General features: G+C 39.3%; 1 protein-coding gene across 1 annotated transcript in view; it reads left to right on the top strand.

Annotated features, from left to right (window-relative positions):
• The window catches only part of b4galnt4a (beta-1,4-N-acetyl-galactosaminyl transferase 4a), a 169,375-nt gene that overhangs the window by 56,775 nt on the left and 87,003 nt on the right, over positions 1-25,597 (top strand). Inside the window, exon 3 of the mRNA XM_061721462.1 lies at positions 23,051-23,149. Coding sequence (XP_061577446.1) covers positions 23,051-23,149 — 99 coding nt within the window. The remainder of the gene's footprint in view (positions 1-23,050; positions 23,150-25,597) is intronic.

Raw genomic sequence — 25,597 nt, forward strand, 5'->3', positions numbered from 1 at the left:
GAAAGGCCTGAACCATTGTCTTTCACCTGACAGAGATTTTAATCATAGGGGCAATTTTACAGCAGCCCATAAACCTCTGCAGCCGCGCCTCATTGTTAACCTCCAATTGCTTTCAGGGCTGTAAATATGGCTGCCTTTCAGCGCTCCAGCCTTGCCGATAGTTTATGGGGGTAAAGGATGGATGTGTTGATGGCTGAAGACTTTCCTGACAATGATGAGGAATAGAGTACATGAACTGACTAGTAAATAAACATATGTTCACTCATCAAGCACACTAAACTGTACTATATACTTGAAGACTGGGGACGATGATAGAGTATTTTATGTGTTACCTGGGTGTTAGACTTTAGCTGTAATCTCTAAGTAGAATATAGTTTTGCGTTGTAATTACTCAGTTTTACATGTAGATTTGAACAGCGACTTATGACGTTTTTTTTTTTTTTCTTTTCAGGTAGTGAATTTATTTAGTATCTCAAAGGTTTTTGGAGTTGAAAAGAGAAGTTGATGTATGATTCATGATGACTCAGTGACCTTAACTCTGACATTTGGTTGACAGAGTTCTCTCTTGGATCTGCAGCTAGCCAAGTGGAAATGGATCTCCCATGAGACATTTCGTACATCAGCTTGAGTGCCCCGCGCAAGCATGCCTGGACTCATGTTGCCTTTGTTTTTATTTCTATTTTATATAACTATTTTTCCCAGTCAGCTGTCACCTCTATTACAGAGAGACTATAATTAAATGATTAAATATTGTTTTATCATCTTGCTGTTCAGTCCCCGTAGTAAAGCAAAAAAAAAAAAAAAGAATAATATAAAATACACAACTGCTACAGGTTGATAGTCTAAATGGGAAATAAAGTGATGATAGTGTTGTGATGGAGAACTCATCTCTGTTGCTAAGTAAGAGATAAAGTAAACTATGGTTTCTGTTACATTGCAGAAAAAAATGTTATTAACTACCCCACCAAACATATCATAAAGAATGTAAAATTAGGTTTCAAGATCATGACATATTGAGGCTTCTGTGCTCAGAGATGCTGAGGGCGCTGATAGACAGATCTTAGATCAGCTCAAATGAGTCTTTATAATGGGGAACGGCAGAACCGAGTTTTATTTCATCAAACCAAACAGCTTATATGTGGAATCATAAATGCAAACTGCAGATGATAAAAATTTCCATTACCATTAACATTTTTAAATTGAACCAGTAATGCTTTGATTGCCTGGGCATCGTCGAGATAATACCGCCAATCTGTTGTCATGGTGACCATAATGGCAGAGAGGACTGGTGAGTTATGACATAATTTCCAAATCTGATATGAGGACAAAAAAAAAAAATCACTTGAATACAATTCTTCTTTTAAGATTCAACATTTCACAGAGCTAAGTTTTTGAAAGGTTTTTGAAAGAGATGATTGTTGAAATGTTCCCTCTCCAATTAACATGACTGCTTCATGGTTTCTGACATACTTGTTGTGGGTGTGTGCACCCTTCAAACTGAATCCCTAAATTAAAGTCATCTTTTGACTTGTTTACAGCATGTCTGACTACTGGGAGTGCTCGTTCCCCCTCTGCTTTTCAAAGTTTCTCATAAATGACTTGATAAAGAAGAAACAAGAATGAATTTGATGTTCATTAAGTGCGTGCATTAAGCCCAGTCAAAAGATTGAAAGTCTTTTGCAGATAAACCTTTGGTTCAGTGTAACAAACTTTTCGAAGCAGTAGTCCCTAAACAGTAGCGTATTTCCCCTTGATAATTACTTTATTCCTATGAATTTACATTATTTAATGTCAAATAACTAGCTTCAACTCTAAGCCTTTGATAACTGGCAGCAGCCCTACAATCTGTGAATTCTTTCCTGTCATTTTCAAGCTTGTGGGTGTTGACAGCTCCATTATAAAAGGCTATTTAAGGATTCAGACCGGAATGGTTTTGCCTCTGGGTGTTGCAGTACTTTCACTCATTGTCACTAGCACCTCTCAGGCATTTGTCAGCCTGGTGTTGGTTTATAGAGGCAGCAGAACCCAACCCCCACTACCACCCCTCCACAAAAACAACAAAACTATGTTGTACTGACAGACAAACTGATGTGCTTTTGACAAAAATCTAAACCAGACTGACCACAACTCCCACGTTCCATTACAATATTTCAGACATTTTCCCTTAAGAGCATTTAGTGTCGTCTCCGTCCCACGTGCCTTAAAGGGAGGAAAATATCTCCCTCAATTCTTTTAGCCAATCGTTTGTTCTTAACTTGCTCTGATTGTTAGTAGCTGACTCTTCTCAAGCAGTGATCAGTACTAAGCTTTTATGGGTAAACTGCTAATGTGATTTTTTTAGTTTTTATACCGGGGACGTGTTGAGTGAAGGTATTTATTAAAGGTCTTGAGTTATGACACTGAACTAAATATAGAGCAGTTATCTTTTTTATCTATGCTCTCCCTCTCTCCCTTTGGTGTGCCATCAAAGGGGCGGCTTATCAGGTATGTCAAAATGGAAGATTGTAACACTCTATATATCTATAAAATCTTTTAGGAAAGAAAAAACATTTGGTGCGATATATCGCTCAGAAGTTGAGCGGCTGACTTGATCCACTTTAAAACTCTCCGTATGAATCGAGTCCTATCTTTTTCCTATTTAGCAAAATGTTAAGCAACACCATGATATTCATCTTTAACTTTATATTTTGTAGAAAAAGTAGAGACTTAGTAAACTTTGATACCAGTTTGTAGGATATACGTGGACCTGTTTCCATTAGCACATTAACATGCCCCCTCAGTTTCACGGCTTGCCTGCATACAGCTGTGATGTTAGATGGTTCAGTAAAAGTTAATGGCCACAACGGAAGCCTCAAATCCAGCTCATTATGCTTAAAGTTGTGAAAGACATAAACAATCGTATTTCCCAAGCTGTATTTTTCTGGAGCAGTCTTGGGGCGCAGCAAAGGAAAAGGGGTATTTGAAAGCAGAGAAGAAAGAGTACAGCCTGTCCGTCTGTGTTTCTATCACTCACCATGTCAAATTTTCAAGGACGCCTGACTCGCATTAAAGGGGCAAATACAATCAGAATACGATCATTCGCTCAGAAAGCAGATGCAAATGCAAGTATCCGATTCATATCTGATATAGTTTCACTTGTGAATGAGGCCTGGAACCAATCAAAAAATATCCAAATTCATGTCTTTTTTTTTCATATTTAATTTGTGCCTCATAGGGTGACAAAATGTGAATTGGGTCACCGGAGCCCTGCAGTGTAAATGTGACCCTAATGTCCTGAGATTTGAATGAAATGTCTGACACATGTCCCCTTCTCAGCTGTGGCAAGTCTGTTCATAGCAAGATGGATTATTGGGTACAATGAACCTGGATACTCTTTTCCACAGCCTTCTTCTGTGAGGTGTCCTACAGCTTTGTGCTTTTATCTAAACAAAAAACTGGAAACAAATTAAACCAAAAAATCCTGAAGCCAATTATACCTTGTGAGACAACGTGCAGTTGAGAGAACCTACAGATCAGAAAAGAAAGAGGCAGAGAGTTTCAGCTTCCCTCGTCCCAGTGCGTTATTTGTAATTGTGGGTGACGATAAACACCTGGAATTTTATTTTGAGCTGAATCTTTAATGCAACGTTACCTTGAAACGTTTTCACACCTCGACTGTCTTGAACAAAGTGACAGGGCTGTGATATATACATGTTTATGGATTTGATAGCCATGTCCCACACTTTTTTTTTCAGTAGATTTTTTTTAATGATCTCCTTTTAAACAAATGTGCAGTGGCTTCAAGCTGACCTAAGATCTGTCAATCAGCATCCTCAGCAGGCATGCCCACACCATCACAGAGCAGAGGCACCACTAATTTTATTATGATTTTGAGACCTTATTTTACACTCTTAGCAATTATTTTAACCATTTACATTTGACCGAGTGGGTAAAAACACATTTTTCTGTCAAACACAGAATGCTTTTCTCTGACTTGAAGTGTTTATTATTCAAGTGCTTCAAGAGGATCTAACAAGAACGTGTTAAACAATAAAGGGCAACGAGAAGTGCTCACACCTTCAGTTTTTCATACTGCATAAAGATACAGAGAACTGATAATTAACAGGGTAAAAAAAAGGGAGGGGGGGCACTAGCAGGAAGATAGAAACCAAAGCCTCCTGTGTCTCTTTTAATTTTTCTTGCCAAAGCTCCTGCCTCTTGTAAATGTACTTGGCGACGGATCACTAAGAGAGACTTGACATAGTGGCACCTTGGGTGGATAGATTGATGGATACAGTAATTCAAATGACATTTTCAAAGTGGTGATGTTGTGTTTCTGTGGGTATAAGCAAAGGTGTTGGCGATTCATTTGCATTCCTGTGGGAACATTTGCTGCCTTCGTCATCCGTTCCAGCGTCAGAGCGAGTGGCACGTCTCAGAAGAGTTAGAGGGGATTCCATGTTTTGCTTCAGTTGTCAGTTTGTCTGTGTTTATCTAAAGACTTTTCCATAAGTGCAATCTTTCACGTGTCGCATGGCATTGCTTTTACTTCTCACTCTTAACTTTTAGAGAGGCCTCAAGACATTAAGCATACATAAGTACATTGTTTTGACTTTTTTATGTACCTCAAAGCACTGAACTAAAGAATATTCTGAAAGTATGTATGAGACTTTACAAGGCAAATTTAGTCCCTACTTTAGCATTCATGAGCAATGTATTCACACTGCAATACAATGTAGCTGTAAGTAAGTATATTATGGCGTTTTCCAACAACTACAAACACTTTAATAATTTACAACAGTGTAAGGTCGCTGCCGTCATATTTAATAGTTGACTACACGCCAACATATATCCTTGTGTGTTGTATAACAATTATTTATGATCAGGTATAAATAATTTAGTGTTTAAAATGGTTTAAAACTAAATTCATTTAAAAGTCAAGAAGGTAAATGTGGCTTGATCGGTAATTGTTAAGGAGATAATGTGTATAATCAATTTAAAACATTAATGCATTCATACGTCAATGCTTTGTCCATTATTAAATGATCTTATAAATGTTGACTCACCTGTCGTAGATGGGCTCACCACAATAATATCTATCCTGACGGGCAGTGTACAGTATACTGACAGGGACTATCATGCTATAATGAAGTGCATTTCTCATTCTTAGCTTATATAATTTATCGATGTCCCCCTTGGCAAGGGCTTTCCCAACAAATACATATTTATTAATTGGCATTTTCTAACATTTTGTTATTCATTGTTATTCAAGGCAAGGCCAAGGGATATACATTCTTAAGTTAAACAGTACAAAAATGTGTTCCACCAATCCGCAGCCAGGGCTCCCACGAGCACAAGTCTGGAGGCGTAGTTACATTTTTCTAATGTTTATTGACACCTGAACCAATGTGTCATATGAACATAATCTCCTCTGTGTTCTGAGAGTAAAACCTTTGCAACAAGTCTTTGACTGATTACGTTAATAGAGAACTTAATGACAGAGAGTAAATCTCTAAGTGCTGTCGGATGAGTTGGATGATAAATCATAAACTGGATTTCAGCCACAAGAATATTTAGTAGGGTCTTTTCAGGGGTCCTTTCTTGGGCCTTCTACACCATAACCAAGTAGTTTAGTTCATTTTATTTAATGGTATTTATTTTGTTTGATTTTATTTTAATTCTTTGATTGTTTACATCATTCCCATACGTTTTTAGTGGCAAACTGCGGATGGGTGAAAAGTTGAAACCTCTCAACGACAGAGTGTTGTAGAAACATAAGTGGTTTGAACAACTGGATGCTTTATTTTGAGCTTGTGTTGCAACTAGTGTCAGAACAAAACAGAGATGTGATTCTCTTACATTTAAGTGACTCAATTATATATAACCTCTAGAAGACCCCAGTGTCTTAAAAACAGCAGAACATGAAAATGCAACCCCATTACGACCCTGAACACGTCCACAGTTAACTACCTCAAGATGTGCAGGTTGAAGGTTTTGCCTCAGCCTTCACTGCCCCTTGATCTAAAAACTGCCAAACTTTTGTGGATTTGAAAAGAAAAAACTGAGATTTTTACAGAGATTCCAACACCAGCCCTCAAGACTATTTTCCATCCATCCATTTTTTATATAGATATAGAAAATAGATTCTATTAATCTAGAAACTGTTGTTAGTGTCAGGGTGTCAATTCCTTTGAATATCCTCCTGGCTTCATTCTGTCATTAAACAATGCCCCGCCTGGATTTCTCTGACTTGAGCGAGTAGAGGTCTACAGGTATATATCGACATGTGAGTCAGTGCAGACGGCTGGGAGGCATGGCTGGATATAGAGCCGCCATTTTGTACTGTTCTGAGATGGAAGATGTCATGAGAAAGCCCATTTTTATTGAGTTTTTCCATTTTTGGATAAAACCAAACAGGAACAACAGTGTGTTAATTGCAACCATTGACTCAATTGTGTAGTTTGTCTAACTATCTCTCCTGCATGCATGTTTACTTTATAAAGCTTGATTACATTACTAGATTGTTTAATAGGCCGGTGAATATATAAAGATATAAAGAGGGGCGCATATTTTCCTAATTCAACCCTGTTTTCCATGAAAATATATACAATAGGCACTCTCACTTTTTTTTCTTAGTGAATCGATTATCTTATTTCAGTCTTTTCATTAAGCATCTATTCCTTTCCCTCTCTGGATGGGCGTGCAGGTGAAGCAATGCATTATTCATGTGTAATGTTTAATCTTCCCACCAATATGTCAAACTTTAATGGCTTTAAAGTTGTTTTTTTTTTGGGGGGGGGGGGGGGCAACAAAACAAAGAGCAGAGATGATTTGCAAGATTTTAAATTCATCCACTAAGAACAGAATCTCCAAATTCTTTACCAGATGGCTGAAAATTATAAACTTTTTAACGGTTTAACCACAGCACAGCCTGCACGGCTTTGACATGCCTCTATTAGCTCACATCTGTTTTTGCACTCTCGCCCTTCTTCTTTCATCCAAATGAGCTGTTGTAAGATATAATTTCAACTCTCTTTCACATCAAAATGGGTGCGCCTTTCCTCTTTGGCAGATGAGATACTTCCTTTCATGGCTGACTTGCAGTTAGCAATAACATCCGTACTTGCCAGTGCCAAATTATCTAAAAAGTCTGAATAGGCCATATTGGTGTCTTTAGGCTATCTGGATATTGGTAAATTCTCTCTTCTCCTTTTTTCTCTTAGGATCAACAAAATGAACAATAGAAATGTATGTTGTATAACACCTGGTTGTCAAGAAATGTTCATCTCAACATTTATTAGTTATTTGTAAGTGTGGTCGGGAAATGGAAAAATGAAGTGTAAGACAACAAATATTTAGTATCAAAAAAGAAAAAAAAACTAAGACAGCAAAGTTAGTTTTTAGAAGGTTCATAATGAAGTTAATAATGGTTGGTCAAAAAAATGTAAAAGAAGAAATGCTGAAATGTTATTTTTATTGAATCATTTAATATGCCTATTGTATCAAATGTAGCATGAAGAACTGAAAACCCTGCATGTGTCAGCTCGCTCTGGGGGAAATGCTTCAATTTTGCCACAGGAAATCTGGTTGGGTTTGTGTTACACCTGCAACCGCAAAGGAATGTGCTGGTTGTATGATATACCTGTTAAATGATCCATATTAGGAGATTCAAAATTATGCAGCTATGTCAAAGCAGGGAGGGAGGAAATGAAATCTGCCGTTGATGTGATGGGCAGAGAAAAAGAGAAAATTGAAAGATGTGATGGACAGGGAAGCAGAAGAAGAGGCATTGTGACTGATGCACAGAGTAACCCAGAGCAACCACTGTGACACAGCCAATCATTGTCCCCCTTCAGCCCAGCAGATTCTTCAATAAAGGTCTAGATTCCTCAATTTATTGCATTCATGAGCCAAATTCTGTAGTGACAGTATGCTGAGGATTGAAAGCGGAAAACAGGGCTTGGATTACACACAGGCTATGTTAATGATGCAGTGTATCCAACACCTTAGTCTCTTTCCTTGTGTGTAGGTTAAGACTGGTATTGTATAGTGGGTTGCTTTCTTTATATAGTATTATAGGTGTTGCTACATTGCTGTTTTTGCCATCTTTGATCTGAAAAGCTTGCAGGTAAATGACATTACAACCCACACACCTGGTTCATATTGATAGAAGCTCCCGAACAATGTGGGTGTGCTGTAAAAAGAGACAGAAGCATGGTCCTGGAATGAGCTATAAATCACCTTCTCGCCTCCCTCCAGGTCCCCTCAGCTTGGTCCGACAGACAGATGCATGGATGGCTAGTTAGATAGAAAGCATAAGTGAGGATGGGGAAAATACTGAGTGGGCATGAGTTCTGAAACACAGCCTGAAGACCAGTGTGCAGTTTTTAGGACTGTGGGAGTGTATGGGTGAGGTAGAAACAGTGACTGCCTATGATGAAGATTCATTGTTCTCGTCTTGCTGCTATCCATCTTTTCTAACGTGAGCAGACACCACTGAATACCCACGGCACCGACTTGGTTGTGAGTTTGTTGTATGTGTGTTGTGATAGCGCAAATAAGTTTACAGGCAAAATGATGAAAAACAAAAGTGGAATAAAAGCAGAATGGACAATCCAAGTCAAACAAGTGCTCTGGTGATAAAGAAAAACATTTCCAGGTAAGTGGAAAATGTCTAGTCCACACCATATGTGCGCTTTCTGAAACTTAAAGAATGATCTTGGTGCTGGACAAAGAGAGCAATCATTCACTTGAGTGGACTGATTAGTCTCTGACTATCAGAAACACTGCATGATTTCTGGATTTAAAGTGTTACTGTACCTTTGAGAGAGTAGACAAAGTTATCAGAGAATTTGACTTTTTGTAGGAAAGAAAAAAAAAACTAACCTAGTACAATTTGTCTTTCAGATGGACTGTATAATTTCCTGATTAGAACTGCATAAATAAGACCTCAGTTTCAGTTTGCCGGGGTAATTGGCAAAGAGAAATTGCCGTGGGGGCTGCAGAGCCCGTTGCTGTGAAGTGACTGTAGGGCTACAGTGGTCTGAGAGCAAAATTAAACATGAAGCAGCATGGGAACTTTTAATAACACTTTCTCTGTCTTGTCTTGGTGACAAAGTGATTTAAGGGATATTTGTAAACATTGCAACATGGAGGAAATGTGAGTTGTTGTTTTTCTTCAGTCACAGAAGTCATGACCCACAGCTGCAAACAGGTGAGCAACTGATTTAGTGTACGTTTGAGAGAGTTGAAGAGATGCAAGCTTTGAAACAATTTATTAATCACAGGCCTCTCCCTTCAAGCTGTAGTTGTACTCACAGACATTTAAAAGATAGACGCTTGCAGGTAATATGAGGTAAAAGAGGAGAGGGGAGGAAAGGTGAACTGTTTACAAGAGGTTGCTGATAAATGCCTCCATTTATTTATGTGTGGTAAAAACCGAGTACAGAGTATTAACCACCTTCTCTGTCCCTCCTGGGTTCTTTTCATCTGTTTTCATTGGGAAAATGAAAAGAAGGCAAAGTCTTATAGTCTTAAGTCCTAAAGCTTGGCAGAAATTGGGTCATGCAGACCTCAACTTGATTTAAATAATATAGCAATAATAATGAAACATACTTTGTATAGGACTTTTCTAAACAAAGTGTTTAACATCACAGCAGAGAATTAAAATCAGTAAAGCAGCATGAAACAGTAGCAAAAACAATATGATGCAAAATAAATTCTAGGATGCAATACCCTTAAATTAAATTATAACTATAACTAAGACCTGCCAAAAAAGGAAAATTTTAAGGAGGGATTTAAAGGTATCAAGAGCTGTTCTGTGTCTGCAGCAGACAAAGAGAGTTCTGTAAGGTTGGGGCTTTAATGGAAAAAGTCCAATCTCCAAACTGTGATCTGGGGATAGTTAAACCTGCGATCTGTGGATCTAAATGGTCAGGAGGGAACAGACCAGGTCAACAAGTTTGAAATGTAAGTCAAGACAAGGCCATTTAAAGCTTTGATGGTGAGCAGTAAGATTTTGAAATCAATATAAAATCTGACAGGAAGCCAGTTAAGGAAAGCAAGTGTGGGGGAGATATGCAGGGTCATACTTTTTTGTGACTTTTGCTGCAGCATTTTGAATTAAGTGAAGGGGGCAGAGTGAAACCTGACCGATAGAAAGAAATTAGATGATTTTAGCAATAATCTTAAACTAAAAAAAAACAAAAACAAGAGTAAACTACATGTTCAGCTCATGTAAAGTTAAGGTCAGGATCAAATACTACTCATAGATTTATAGTAGTTTAGGTGATAGTATCTGAATGATTGCCAAGACAACAAACAATGGAACTGAGAATTTGGTGACCAAACAGAGTGACCTCTGTTTTTTTGTCATTGAGCTTCGGGACATTTTTGGCACATCCATGATTTAATGTCAGAGACAAGCTGTGAGATTTGGAACTTGGGAGAGCTTTGCATAAATCACGAATGTCAGTGAGCCAAAGCTTGGTTGTACAGAAAGGTGGGCCAAAATCCTTATGGAGGGATGTGTGACCGTGATAATGTAATTAAAGAAACGATGAGGGGAAAAAAAACCCTACTAAGGGTGACTCTATAAACTATTGAAACATAGAGTCGACTACTGCATTCTGTTTTAGTAGTCATTAAATAAATAATGACAGTGTAATATGGCACATATTGTTGTTCATCTGAGGATGTACTTAGTACTTAGATCTAGTTTGAGAGCTGAGCCATAAAATCCTAGATTTGAAAGACAGTGGATATTGGTAAGAAGTCTCCGTCATCTAGGTCATGGTAATTATAAATACTTAAATAAAAAGCAGCTGGACTTCTTTTTTTGGTTCTTGAAGCCATTTCATCACTCATTTGAAAGGCTTATAAAGTTTTTATAGGGAAATGGGGAGTTTCAGGCCTATAAACTGTTGCTGAGCCATTCATCCTTCAAGTCACAAGTAAATCCGGCCCTCCGGTGGGTCTTACTTGGTGAGTTGGAAAAGAATGTATAGCGAGCAAAAGACCTTAACAAAACATAATGAATGTGTGGTAAATGTTTTTCTAACTGGCAGCTCTTTTTTTTCTTTAGATTTGGAAAATTAGAACAAATGCTTCTTTACTGTGTCATATGTTTTGTGTCACATCTCTTTTATCGATAACTATTTCAGTACTGTTTTGGGAACAGTTTGTTCAAATATGTTGAAACTCAAATTCAATGGGTTATAGTTATTTCTTCATGAAAGAGTATCCGTGAGTTAGGACTGTGCAATTACTTTGGTATTGATTTCAATTTGGGCTCTCAATGATCACAAAAATGATGTACTTGAGAAAAAAAAAAATTATTTTAAATAGATATTCTGTCTTTGTTGTGTTCTGATCTGAATGATATGTACACTTCAGGCATAGATTTGGCCTTGGGGTGAGTGGTCCCATTTTCTTTTTTGTGTGCAACATAAAGTGATTTATTTAAATAATATTGTGGTCACACTTGTGTTTCCTACCCAAAAGATATTATGATTAGCTCTACCTGGAATTGCTATGTTGGCTTGAATTCTTTTAAAGGAGCATGAGGCCGGATTGTGGCAAGATTTATGAAAAAAATCCATACAAATTTTAAGTTTTCTAGTAATAATGTCAGATGAAGCGTTCCAAACCCAAAAGAATGTTTCCTCTAGTGTATCTCTCCTTTGCCTTGAACAGGCTGTGTGCTGCAAAATTTGCTGCAATTCGGTCCCGAATTTCCCGCACTGTCCTGCGGATGTGACGTCACATGACGCTGCATGCAGGTTCTCCCCGTTCTCCCGTGCCGGCTTCACTGTTGGCTGCAGTACCCCCAACGGCCGTCGTGGTGAAGGGTGGCGCTAGAGAGTCTCATTTCTTAAAAGGAGCCTCAAGCTCCTTTAAGTTTACTGTAGAAATGTCAACATATTATCAGGGATCAACATCATTTCAAATAATCTTGATTTCAGTATTGACCAAAATAATTGTGGTTAGGATTTTTTTCCCACAAATGAGAAGCAATACTGTTTGTGAATATTTTGTCTGTATGTATCTTTTTGATATGACTTAGTGTGCTACTGAATATGAATTAAATTTTAATTGCAGTAGAGGTTAAGAAAGGTCTCTTCCAGCTCAGAGACTCTATGAATATATATTTTGTATCTCCTGTTTTTAAACTTTTAAAGGGCCTATCTGTTATTCATAATTCACTTAGGCATTTTTAATGTGTTTCATTTTAATGACTACGTACTGTATGTTGGTTAGAGCTCTGTGATCTGTATGGATGGTGAGTTTAGGTCAGCGGAGCTGTTGGATGTAAAGAGGGAGGAGATTATTTTAGTGCCCTCATGTTTAGCTATCTTACTACCACACAGCTCAGAAATGTCTAATATTTTCAACACACACACAGGAAGACGGGAAGCAATGAAAAGAGAAAAGTTCCTTTAGTGTCAGTTTAGTCAATGCATTGTGAGTTTCTAGACGCCTCAGGAAATTGCCCCGTTCAGTAGTTGTCAGACCAGTTCTATGTCCATCAAGTTCCTCATGTATGAAAAGCATGTCACACAGCAGAAACCTTGTCAGATGTAGACTTAGATTCACAATGTTCAGACATATGGATCAATTATAAGTAGGACTGTTGCCACATACACAAGATGCACATGCACAAGAAAAAGTAGCTGCTAAATTAGAGCTAATTGCACAAACCATAATCCATGTATCTGTCATATGTCACACAGATTGCCCTGTACCCATTTAAGTCCTGGAAGCATATTTATGTGCCTACAAGTTAATGGCCTGGCACAACATCACCCCAACTCTTCTGTTGGTTCCCTATAAAGTTTCATGTGGAAAAGAAGCTGCAATTTAGAAAAAAAAGCACTCATGACAGGGAGTCCATGCCGGCAGATGATCTACCACCATAAAGTAACTGCATTAAAAAAGATATATTAAGCTACTTTAGTGAAGAAACGCACTTTCAAAAATGGTTGAAGGTTAAAATAAATTGATCTGACATTCTTATTTATCCTTATCATTCACGTTTCAGTACCATGGACAGGGCATACGTCTAGCAATCGTTGATGCACTGACTAGAGCTTAATATGTTGTAAAGAGAATAGAATATCATTCTTATCATTCTTCACTGTACTCTCAATATCTCCATTTCTGACTTCTTATCAGGGAACCTGTCATCGACAGGAAAACTCATGCTTTGATCTGTTTTTTTCCATTTCATCTGGCTTGGCTTTTTTCTTATATTCTTTAGTTTTTTGGATATTGTTTGTGATATAAATCTTTAGAAAAATAGTAAATAAATAAGATTTAATAAAAAATATATATATTTCACCTGAGGCAGTATGAACTTCTTTTTGTACCATTTCCCCTTGTGTAAAAGTTTAAATTATACATTTTGAAGAACTTTTTCTTTAATATTTTATTTTTGATACCAGCCTCCAAAAATGTTGTTCTCTGTGAGAGGAAATCCCACTTTTACTACATCAGGGATATAAGTATGTATTTCTGTTTGCTGTTTAAAGGCAAAATAAATAAAAAAGATTAAAATTTAAGGAAAAAAAATATGTTTATACTTTTAATTTGCAATGTTTAAACTTTTGATAGTAATATTTTGAAAAGAGGCAGCACGGTGGCTTAGTGGTTAGCACTGTTGCCTCACAGCAAGAAGGTCCCCGGTTCGACTCCCAGGCCCAGCAGGGTCTTTTCTGTGTGGAGTTTGCATGTTCTCCCAGTGCTTGCGTGGGTTTTCTCTGGGTACTCCGGTTTTCACAGTCCAAAAACATGCATGCTAGGTTAATTGATGATTCTAAATTGCCCGTGAGTGCGAGTGTGTCTGGTTGTTTATATATACAGTATGTGGCTCTGTGATGGACTGGTGACCTGTCCAGGGTGTAATCCCTGCCTCTCGCCTGAAAATAGCTGGGATAGGCTCCAGCAGACCCCCGTGACCCTGCAAAGGATAAAGCAGGTATAAATAATGGATGGATGGATTTTGAAAAGAAGGAAATTGGAAAGATAACATATTTCAAGACATAAAACCTGTTTTCTCTACTGTACCTACTTGATATTGCTATTAAAAAGTAAAGAAGGAAGCCACTTGAAGTAACAATGGCACAGACATCCTTGTGTGCTCTTGGCGCTGCCTGACTGGAGGTTGTCTGTATATTTCCTAGACAGCCTTAGTTTCTCTGAAGCTGGCTCTGTGATGATGAGGTCAGACTGAGCACCATCAGGTCAGGGATGATTGGCACTTTACTGTTTGCCTTTTCTATTTGCCAGCTGCCCCATGTCATACCCCATCAGAAGTAATCAGGCTCTGGGAGGGTCAGGCATATGGGTTTATTCTAGGGCCTCATCACATGTTGCTGTCGAAGTATGGTGTCTGTTTTGATTCAAAATGTATTCCTGATTTAAAACAGCTTGTGACGTATGGCAAAGAGTACTAATTTCAATATCTATCTTGATTACATTACAGTATTGTTAGATAAATAGAATGATTCTTGAATTGCACTAGTGGCGTTTATTCAAAATATGTGGACAGGAAATGGGTAAGGAGTGGGGGAATAGGCTGGAAGGAACGACAGGCGGGGATTCAAACCCACACTGCCTGCGTGAGGGCAATAGCCTTTGTATATGCATCCTCAACTCATTGAGCCCAACATCTCCTGTAATTCTGACAAGGATGTTCAGCAGGTTTTTATTTTGTATTCAAAGTCATTACTATAAACCTGTAAATCTAAGCCTTTGATGTTCATTCCATTAAACATCTTAAGTAATCTTTCCTAGTTTTAAGATTTTTCATTGAAGTGCAAACATGACAACATACAGATACACCCAGAATATTTAGGAGGTCTTAATGATTTTGTTTCTGTGTACCACCACATTGGATCTGAAATAAAACAGTCACAATGTGATAAAAGTGTAGACGACCAGGTTTTATTTTAAAAGTTTCTTCGGCATGTAGTATTTACCCTTTAGTAATTGCAGTTATTTTGAGCAAAGTATTTCCTCTTTCTAGGGCTCAAAAATGGGCCCAACTGTAATTTTCTCCATAATTGAGTGCTTTTATACAGGGAGAGGGCTTAAACTCAAACCTGATTTTTGTCCACCAATCAGGCAAATATAGAATACTGCACTCAAGTCATCAATATTTTCATGCGCGTTTGCCTTCCAGGGACCAATAATGTTTTAACCACTGACCCATTTTTTTGCCTTTTAATCTCCTTTGCCTGTGAACATGTCTATTGAATATAAATTATTTTCACAGAAAGTAGTGCAAACCTTTCTCAACATGCTTATCGTTTGCTTTTAATTTTAATTTATTTCAAAGCTTAGTCACATGTGACATGTAGCATTCAGCTTGTTCTTTGGGAAAAATGCATTTGTGAATACATAACAGAATTTGGCAATATCTTCTGATTTTGAATTGCAGAATTTGAGAAGTGAGTGACACAGTAGAGGCAAAGCTTTTGAGGCCACTGTTGATCTTGAAAGAGTTGGTTCTTCACAGTGGCCAGATGTACTGATGTGGATCCACTCACATGTGCATGTATACATGTATATTATCATGTGTACAAGCCATGGAGACCCACTGCATGTTTTCAGTACAACAGAACAATACTGACACTACCACAAAAAGCATTGCCACATGTAGCAATTCGCGTGCTACGGGGGTCACACAGACAGCGGACACCGGGATCGTTGCAATACTTTATTTGCAATCACGTGCACACACACACACTCAGAGGCCTCGTCAGCCGAGCTGCTCGCCTCTGGTCTGCTTCTGTCCTTCTCTCGTCTCCAGAGCCCACACCCTACTGAAATACACAGAGAATGATTAGATTCACCTGTGTACCGTCAGCTGTTCCAGCCGCGTCACCTGTGCGCCACTCCCCCGCACTCCCTCTCTCCCCTGCAGACCACGCCCCAATCCTGCACCCTGCCACACCACATAAAACCCAATGCTTTAATGTCCATACAGGAGAAAAATAACTAAGAAAGAGTTGTCTGCATTTGCCTTTTCCCCATCTGTCACTCTCTTTTTGCCTTACCTTCCCCTTCCTTCTTCTGTTTTGTATGTTATTGTCTCCCTGCTGTACTCAACTCTGCACCATTTATCTTTCTATCCAATGAATTGGAGCTTCTGACTCTATCACTCCTATTATCAACTGCTGTCATGGCTTATTTATGTTCCATTTTCTCGCCCTTTCCCTCACTTAGCTTTTCCACTACTATTCCATTGACCAGCATGTAATTTCTGTCATGAATAATGCAAACAGTGAGACAAAAATAGTTCTTCTCATTGGTTCTATTGGCTGGGATTAGTCCTATAATAGTTTAACTGAAAGTGTTTGTACGGATTTCTATTCAGCAGTTCCATCTACATTGCTAAATGAAATAGGGAATAAAGGTTGTAAAGGAGCATCCAAAGCTGCATTCTGTCTGAAGTAGATCAACATTTCTGATTGTAAGATGCAGGCAGAGATTTATTCAGTCTATCAGCACTCATGTTCTTGGACAATCGTGTTTATTAACTAACAACCAGAGCAGCAGAATCAACATGTGGCCGTCTGCAGGCATAATTTAAATTCCAGTTTCCAGTTCCATTTGTTGATGTCCAGTTTTTCTCAGGCACTTTTCAGGAAATGAAAGAATTGACAAGAGAAGTGGCCAACTGCAAATTTGTCCAAAATGTTTTGATGTTAAAAATGATAGCTCAGTGGGTCTGCCTTTACTGTAGTTGTAGAGGTTAAAGGAGCATGAGGCAGGGTTGAGGCAGGATTTATGAAAAAAATTTGTATACGTTTTAAGTTTTCTAGTAATAATGTCAGATGAAGCGTTCCAAACCAAAAAGAATGAGCCCTCTAGTGTATCTCTCTGTTGCCTTGAACAGGCTGTGTGCTGCAAAATGTGCTGCAATTGTGACCGGAATTTCCCGCGCTGTCCTGCAGATGTGAAGTCAAATGACGCTGCATGCGCGTTCCCCCCGTTCTCCCCGTTCTCCCGTGCCAGCTTCCCTGTTGGCTGCAGTTCCCCCGACGGCCGTCGTGGTGAAGGGTGGCGCTAGAGAGTCTCATTTCTTAAAAGGAGCCTCATGCTCCTTTAAAGTTGCAGTTGGCAAGTGTATTTTGGTCATTTGCTGAAATATCCACTATTTTCTGATAATATTACATAAGCTAGGTCATTTGAAAAACAAATCCATGCTTTTGGCACCGCCTGCAGCTACTAATGCAGTTTACAAGTTTCCACCGCTCCAGTTGCAGCTGCTCCAGTCAGAGCCAGGGGGCGTGTTTACAGAATGTCAATCAGTGCACACGCCTCCAGACAACACCCCCCCTATTCAGCTCCAAGCTTCAACAACGTATCCGCACGCCACCGCTTGACGAAGACTGGATGTGAGACGGTTGAGCAAGCTTTACTATTTGTTAAACTGTTTACCTCCATTTGTTACATTATTGATTTATTCTCAGATATCGTTTCTCTGACACCACAAGGTTTTCATAATAACCTAACGTATTCAGCTTGCTCACTACAGCTCAGTGGCACGCGCTGTAGCGACCACGCCACATTCCTCAACAGCAAGGGCAAGAGGGGATCTGGAGCGAAGAGGTTAGAAGGGGCTCGAACCTTGTATGCGTTCAAATTTTTCAGCCAATTACTGTATTTTTGGGATGTTCCTGACTACTGCTTTAAGTCACTTTTGTGAGTGGGTCCAGGATTGCTCTTTTTTGCTTCCTTTTTTGGTCAATTTGTCATTTTCTCATCCGTCATTACTTTCTTGGGAGACACTTGATCACATGGCTGAAGTGTGACATATTCCTGTACGTGAGTGATATGCAGTTGTCACAAGAGGCACTGGACTTGGGGTCGAGAGTTACTTTGGTTTTGTTTTTGTTGAAACCAGGAATGGGAGATTGCTAGAGCTCTTAAAAATATGCAAACCTTCCCCCAAATGACATTAAACCTGATATTTAACATAAAAAAAGGTATCTTGTGAGGCTTTAATCACAGACAGAGGAAACAATGGAAATACATGAGGTGCACTCCTTGTTACAACATGTGATCACTATTTCATCCTGACTGCTCATGTCTTTGTTGCAGTGAGTGTGATTGTGGGTAGTGAAAGACCAGATGCCAGATCAAATGGGTCATACATCTACACAATGTTGGCCACTCAAAAGTGAACTATTGATGATTCCTGTGGTGTCTCGTGGTGTGACTAACTGAGATATTTGACTTGCTTAAATACGCTTTTGAATACTTCAAATTTGATCTATTTATCAAGCCTACATATTCCAATCATATATTTAATTACGGTATATACAATTATTACTAATATAATTATTTTCCCTGTAACTGTACTGTGGAAATTGGTACATTTTGGTAATCAATGTTGCCTCATTTCCTGAGGATCTATCTCTTCATCTGCAGTTGCATCAAATGCAGATCTACAGCCCTGGTCAGTGTTAAATGCTTCACAAATCTTTCTGAGATCAGACTGTGTTTGCTCTGTGCAGTAAGGACAGGTGGGAAAGGGATTCTGGCAGAGCTACAGTCCCTTCCGAGCCAGATGGACTTTGGGTAACCAAGGCACAATGTGCTACTATCAAACTTTGCTTTGTCACACTTTTTACAGTAGTGAGTAATGTTTTTCTCACTTTTCAATTTGTTCCTCCACAAATGTTTCATGTTATTTAGTTTTTCTTTTCTGCCTGTTTTTTTTATTTGATCTTTTTACCTACATTATCGCTTTCTTTATCCACCTCTTAGTTTTGCTTTCCCCTTTTCCCCAAGGCTGATTTTTAATCTACCCAGTGAGAAAGTTTATTGTTCTAAGACTATATATTACAGCCAGTACGTTATTATCACATATACTGAAAGTGTTCATTCAGTGGTTATTTAATGTCAAATCATGCCATCATTTACACAGATAACTGTGGTAGTTATACGTTATCATAGAAAGTGTCAATTCCTCTCTTAAAACTAAAAGAACACATTTATCCCTGAAGCCATTATGGTGTTATGGATTTAATTAAATTGATAAAATGAAATTGAAGTTACCCATTAAATGATTAAATTTAGTAATTGAGAGATATTACTTCTCATAGATGCATATTTTTGTCTGATAAGGTTTCAAAAAATATGGCCACTTCTGTTTCTAAAAAGACCAAGATCACACAGGCCAACTTTTGGACTCAGTGGTCTCTCACAATGAATGGCATCACACTCACTGTGTTCACTCTTTTTTTTATACGTATATCTTTTTATTTCACAATCATTTTCACAATTCACATTTTCACATTCACAATTTCTATTTTCTATTAAAATAGAAACTGTGTTCACTCTTGATTGAATCTATAGATTTACATCCACCAATCTTTATTGTGAGTATGATTTGTGAACACTTGTTGGGAAGCTTTTATTACACTTGGAGTAACACAACTGATTTGTGCAGTTAAAATGCAACAGAGGGGAGAAACTAGCACTGCAGTGAATGAAACTAAAACACATCAGAGACTCCTACACTGCTGAAATAAAACAAGTGCACATTAATTAAATGAACACTGCCCTCTTACTTACCCTCTTTCTCTCTCTCTGACACCCCTCCTTGTAGATGCTGGTGTCTGTGTTTAATAAAACAGATTAATTAAGCTCATTGGTATTCTAGGACACTGCTTCAAGCTGTTTCTCAGAGCAAGGTCGTCCATTTAAACTGTGAACATGGGGAGTCCGGGAGGAAACAGCTGGGAGGGTAGCACCCTCCTCAATGTGGTGTTTGACTGCTGGCGTCCATGGATTTCAGTGACAGACTCTATTTTTTTTTTTTAGATGTACAACTCTGGCATGTGTGTTTGTGCCAGAGACATCCTATTTCAGTTAATTGCTCCTGTCTCTCATTTTTTACGCCCTGACACAGTCCTACCATGGCAGATAAATGTTTACTATGCAGCAGCTAATTTTTCATTCCATTAAGTAAAAGTCAAAAAGGGAAATATCACTGTAAATATATGACAAATGGCCATGCTCATCAGTGTTACTGACATCCCCTCTTTTGCCTTGGTGCAATATTTAATACATAATGTCGTCTGACAGGTCACAGTTAGCGTTCATTATCTGTGGGGCCGTGATAGCTCTTCATCCTCCGCTAGAAACATTAAGGTCTGCTTATTAGGTTGGGATTGTAACGCTAAAGTAATAAATCTCACAGAATGTTGCAAATATTTGTTTTGCACCTCAACTAATGATAGCATGTGGTTGAAGTGTTAAATCAATACGCATTATAGAGGAAAATGAGATACAGCTGATGAAGGACGTAGTAGAACCCCAGGTCAATGAGTCAACTACAGCTTTTAGAATTGCATCAATAAGCAGACTTGAGTCAGATTACGCTGAGGCAGCATTATAGAGAAGTTGTTAGTAGTAAATGAGAGGCTGCTCTTTCACAGTAGCAGATCATTTAAAACATTGCCTCTTCAAATGAAAAATCAGTAACCACACACTCAAAAGTCTTTGTTGATAGTGTGTAAATTATCATTCAAACAGTTACTGCACCTGATCTGATGGTGAACCTTGAAGGCTCCTGGCTCTTGGTTTGCTCACAGTTCTCATGCACAGCAGGGATGCCCAGACTTCCCTCACCCCAGACACTTCCTCCAGCTCCTCCGGGGGGAGTCCGAGACGTTCCCAGGCCAGCCGAGAGACATAGTCTCTCCAGCGTGTCCTGGGTCTTCCCCGGGGTCTCCTCCCGGTGGGACATGCCTGGAACACCTCCCTAGGGAGGAGGGACATGCCTGGAACACCTCCCTAGGGAGGAGGGACATGCCTGGAACACCTCCCTAGGGAGGCGTCCAGGAGGATCCGGTACAGATGCCCAAGCCACCTCAGCTGACTCCTCTCAATGTGAAGGAGCAGCAGCTCGACTCCGAGCTCCTCCCGGGTGACTGAGGTTCTATCTCTAAGGGAGCGTCCAGCCACCCTGCGGAGGAAACTCATCTCGGCCGCTTGTATCCGCGATCTTGTCCTTTCGGTCACTACCCAAAGTTCATGACCATAGGTGAGGGTAGGGGCGTAGATTGACCGGTAAATCGAGAGCTTCACCTTTCGACTCAGCTCCTTCTTCACCACGATGGTCCGGTACATCGACCGCATTACTGCGGACGCTGCACCGATCCGTCTGTCAATCTCCCACTCCATCGTTCCCTCACTCGTGAACAAGACCCCGAGATACTTGAACTCCTCCACCTGAGGCAGGACTTCTCCACCCACCCGGAGAAGGCATGCCACCTTTTCCCGGTGGAGAACCATGGCCTCGGTCTTGGAGGTGCTGATTCTCATCCCTGCCGCGTCGCACTCTGCCTCAAAACGCCCCAGCACATGCTGAAGGTCCAGGTCCGATGAAGCCAACAGGACAACATCATCCTTAACTGCATTAGAAAACACGCGAAACACCACGCTTTGCAGTTTTTATCATTAAAAAAATAGTGCCTAAAAAGTCCCCATATGAGGAAATGGTCTCTGAAGTGATTATGATGATGACATTGAACAGTATGGATTCAAAAACAAATGCAACACTGTAAAGATGTTTAATTAATTTCCAACAGTCTCAGATCAGAATATGTAATTGCTATTTTGGACTGGAGGGCAAAATGCAGTTTCATTTTAAAGACTTGAAAAATGTTGAATTCCTACAGTTTCTGGACTCAAGAAAGTGTGATGTCAGTATCTCTACGGCTTCTATTGTGAGGCTCAACTGACAGTTTTGATAAGTGATTGGTGAGAAGTTTATGATATATCAGGCTGAGTTAATTAAGTGATTTTAATTCTCAAAAAGAGGCTTTGAGACGTATCTGGTGTTCAAAGAGCTCATGATTCATCTGAGCTTTGGTTTGGACTGACCACCTATCTTCCGCTTCTTTATTTTTTAAATTCTTCGTCTTTGTTTCATGTGAGACACTGGGTGATGCAATATGAATGCTTTGTCCTTTGCTGAGTTGATCTGTGTGCGAGGGTTTGTGTGTCTACAAAGCTAGACTGTTTGTGAGCCTTGTGGTACTCACAAACATGAGGGGCTTTACACTCCTCTGGAGGCACACAGGAGGGGGCCTGTTGTCACATTTTTACATCATTTTCACATCCCTGTCCTCCTTCATCTCTCTCCCTTGGAAGTTAAAAAAGAAATCAAAGGCTTGGCATCCAGTAACTCTTTGCTTCCTCTTTCTAAAATATTCTCTCTTTTCTCTCTTGCAAACACTGGCGCATTTCCTCACAACAGCCCCTCGATTTCAGGGGTGCTGGAAAAGTCTGCATCTTGTCTCGACGGAGGTGTGCTTGAGCTTCTTTTGACGTCTCTGCTAAATGGAAAATGCTCTGCCACTCATTTAACAGCTCTGTGACTTTGTCCCCCCTCTGGGAGCCCAGCAGCGTTTTATCTCCTCACAGCTGCCCAAGAACTTGCCCTCCTCTATGCTCCGTCCTGCCTGTCACAGCTCAGCATTAACATGAATGTTCTGCTTAGCAGAACACAGAGAAAGGAACCCAGCAGCGCTCTGGCTGCAGTGTCGGGCTAAATCCTGGGTTTCGGGGAGAGTTCAGGCTCCTTGGAGAGACGATCTTGGCTAGAGGGTTACAGAATGTTGGACATTAGAGCTTTGGCAAATCAAAGGTTGGTTGAGAAATAAACAATGAATTGGAAATTCCACTGAGTGTTAATAATAGTGTTCCCGGGCAATGATACTGTTCTCTTGGCCCACTCTTTCTCAGTATCCACGTATGAATGGAATTCATAGCTGCTTTCTATGCACTTTATCCTACTGGAATTGAATTAGTAAATGCTTTGAATGGGGCAAATTACTATAATATATTAGTTAATCATATTAGCTTAGTTGTGAGGAGTCACATAATGTCAATGTTGGGTCCCTGCCAGCATACATAGATGGATGGGTAACTTTAGCCTTCAGCTACTACGACCTATTCATTGTTTTGTTTTTTGTATAACTATGTGTGCATTTTCTGTGTTTTTCAGCTAAAAGAGGAGTTAACGCCTTATTGTTTCTCTGTTTTTAAGGATGATGAGCCAATCACTGGAGGCGCTGAGGGCAGAGACCAAACCCACGTCCGAAGATTCCTCAGCCAGCACCACCAGAAATTACCATGGAAACCAGAGGTAATATGATTGACTTTCTGTCCATTTTAATATTATTATTTTGATTGTGTTGTTCTGCAGATTTACCCCATAATCATTGTCCTTTTAAAATATTTAAAAACATCAGATACTTTGCAAATGGAATGATTATTCCACTAAACCTAGCAATACACCCCCTATCACAAAGTGATTCATCTTTATGCAAATGGTTTTACGAATGATGCTTATACGAAATGCAATATAGAAGTCCTATCAATTCTCCTGTCAAAGAGTAGTTGATATTTGAGAACAAATGGAGATTTAGCCTTTTTCTGGTGCCATTACTGAAGGAAAGAAATGTTCCGTACAGCTATTGTGATTGATGATGATACTTAATTCAAGTCCATCAGCAGGTTATATTTAAAAGCACCTTTGACTGAAGATTGATGTGATTCATGCACAATTTTCTGCTCACTTGCTGATCTAGTCTAGACTCCCGCTGTAACAACAAGAGCAGCAGACAGGGCAATTAAGCAGCGGTTTAGTGATAAGAAGAGCCGCTTTAGATTTGTCACACCTTCAGCAGAGGTTAATTAAAGGCTATGTATACATATGTGTCCTTAAACCTAATCTGGAAAATACAATTGATCTTTCCTTTGCTATCCAAAGTAATGATTACCAATCTGAGCTAAACATGCAGCCTGTGGTTTTGGGTTAACTAGGGGATAAACACAATCCATGCAATCGTTTATGAGTAATGTGAGTCTCACAATCACATTAGCTTGCATGATGAAATACATTACTTTTTATAAGGATCTTTTGTCATCCTTGCTCTGTGCTCTGATTTCTTGCTGCTCCCACAAAGCATTGTGCATGATATCTTTCCACACAAAGCAGCATTATAGGGTGGCTGAACACAGCATGGGTTTGATAATGTTGAAATACCTTCAATTGTATTTCAGTAGACTCTCTTGAGTGAGTCAGTCTCGAGTTCGGTGGCTTTGCCTTTATGTTGTCTTGCAGTAACAACAAATACTGGAGCCGACGTCATCTACCAATGTTCATCACAGGCTGTGTGAGAAGAAATAGACAAACCCCTTGCAACATCGCCCACAGGTTCTCTGAAGAGGGCTTTAGAATCCTATTTTTCTCTCCATTTAGCACCATTTAGGAAATAGATGGAAAGAATGGACCTGGGCAGCCAGATAGACCAAGCCCAACTTATTTCTGTCACAGTCTTAGCTTTGCTTAGCTTATGTTAACCTAAGGTGCTAATTAATTAACATTCATTCTGATCAAATCGGTCAAAATACCCTCATCTGAAACAAGTGCTGCCAGAACTGAAATGAGTCCTAGCAGACCTGCGCTGTAAGCCACTCGGGGTGCAGTTACCGACATCACTGAGTCACTTCAGCCAATTCACACCGGAGGAGCTACGGAGCTGCTGATTAACATTCACAGTGTGACCTCCTTCAATTCTTATTTCTGAAGCAAAATAACTCTAACTGTTGTGTTTAGCCAATCGTCGGATATTGTTATTGGACCTTTCCAGGCCAACCCACAGCCGGTCACTGTGATCTGCACAATTAACAGCAAAACAAAACATATTCCTTTAAAACCTGACTATGCTCCGTTAGGTCTTTATTCACAGCTCAGAAGTCAACACATTGCTAAGTGCTAAATAGTAAAGATAAACCGACACACACATTGGCTATGGCTGCACCCGATTAACACCCCATGCCCCTGATTATACATAAATTTGTTGTTTTATATGATTTTACCTGATGTTTTACAAAAAAAATCACTTTTGAAGCCAGCTCCCAGTGGTTAGTTGTTGAACTGCAACTTTGTTTTTCTGAACTTCCGTGTTGGCTTTAACCCAGAAGTTGGAATGTTGGCGCATGGTTTTCACATTTGTTTAGATAATGAAAGCCCTTCATCTAGATTAGGATGCTGTTTTTGGAATTATTTAAAACGATGCCACTTAGAAAATTAGAACTCAATTTAATATGAAACAGCCAAGCGAGGACAACAGCCAAACAGTTATGTGAGGCAACACTGTTGATCGATTGCACAAATGCAACTAGATTTCAAGTCTGGATCACAGCCAGCTACTTTATGTTGCCCAATTATTATTATTTTTCCTTCGCTATATGTTTTATCAACATGTATGTGAAGACCACAGGATGCTTTCATTCTCAAAGACATACATTGTTACATTGACCAAGTATCTTTTCTGTAGATTGAAAAATGCAAAGCAACCTTTGAACGGAAATTCATTTTTCACACCTTCTACACCGTCAACGTTTTTGCATCAAGAATGGCATGCATCAAAGCTCATTTGTAGAAGTCAACAGGGCATTTTAAAGCAATATGCATTTTAGTTTCTGTGAATATTCTGACATTCCAACACAGATGTATCAAAGATTTCAGTTAAATTTATTTTCCTCAAAGATCATCTGATATGCTAAGGCCATGCCAAGTTTGCAA

This window comes from Cololabis saira, chromosome 5, assembly GCF_033807715.1.
Source record: "Cololabis saira isolate AMF1-May2022 chromosome 5, fColSai1.1, whole genome shotgun sequence".
Taxonomy (NCBI): Eukaryota; Metazoa; Chordata; class Actinopteri; order Beloniformes; family Belonidae; genus Cololabis; species Cololabis saira.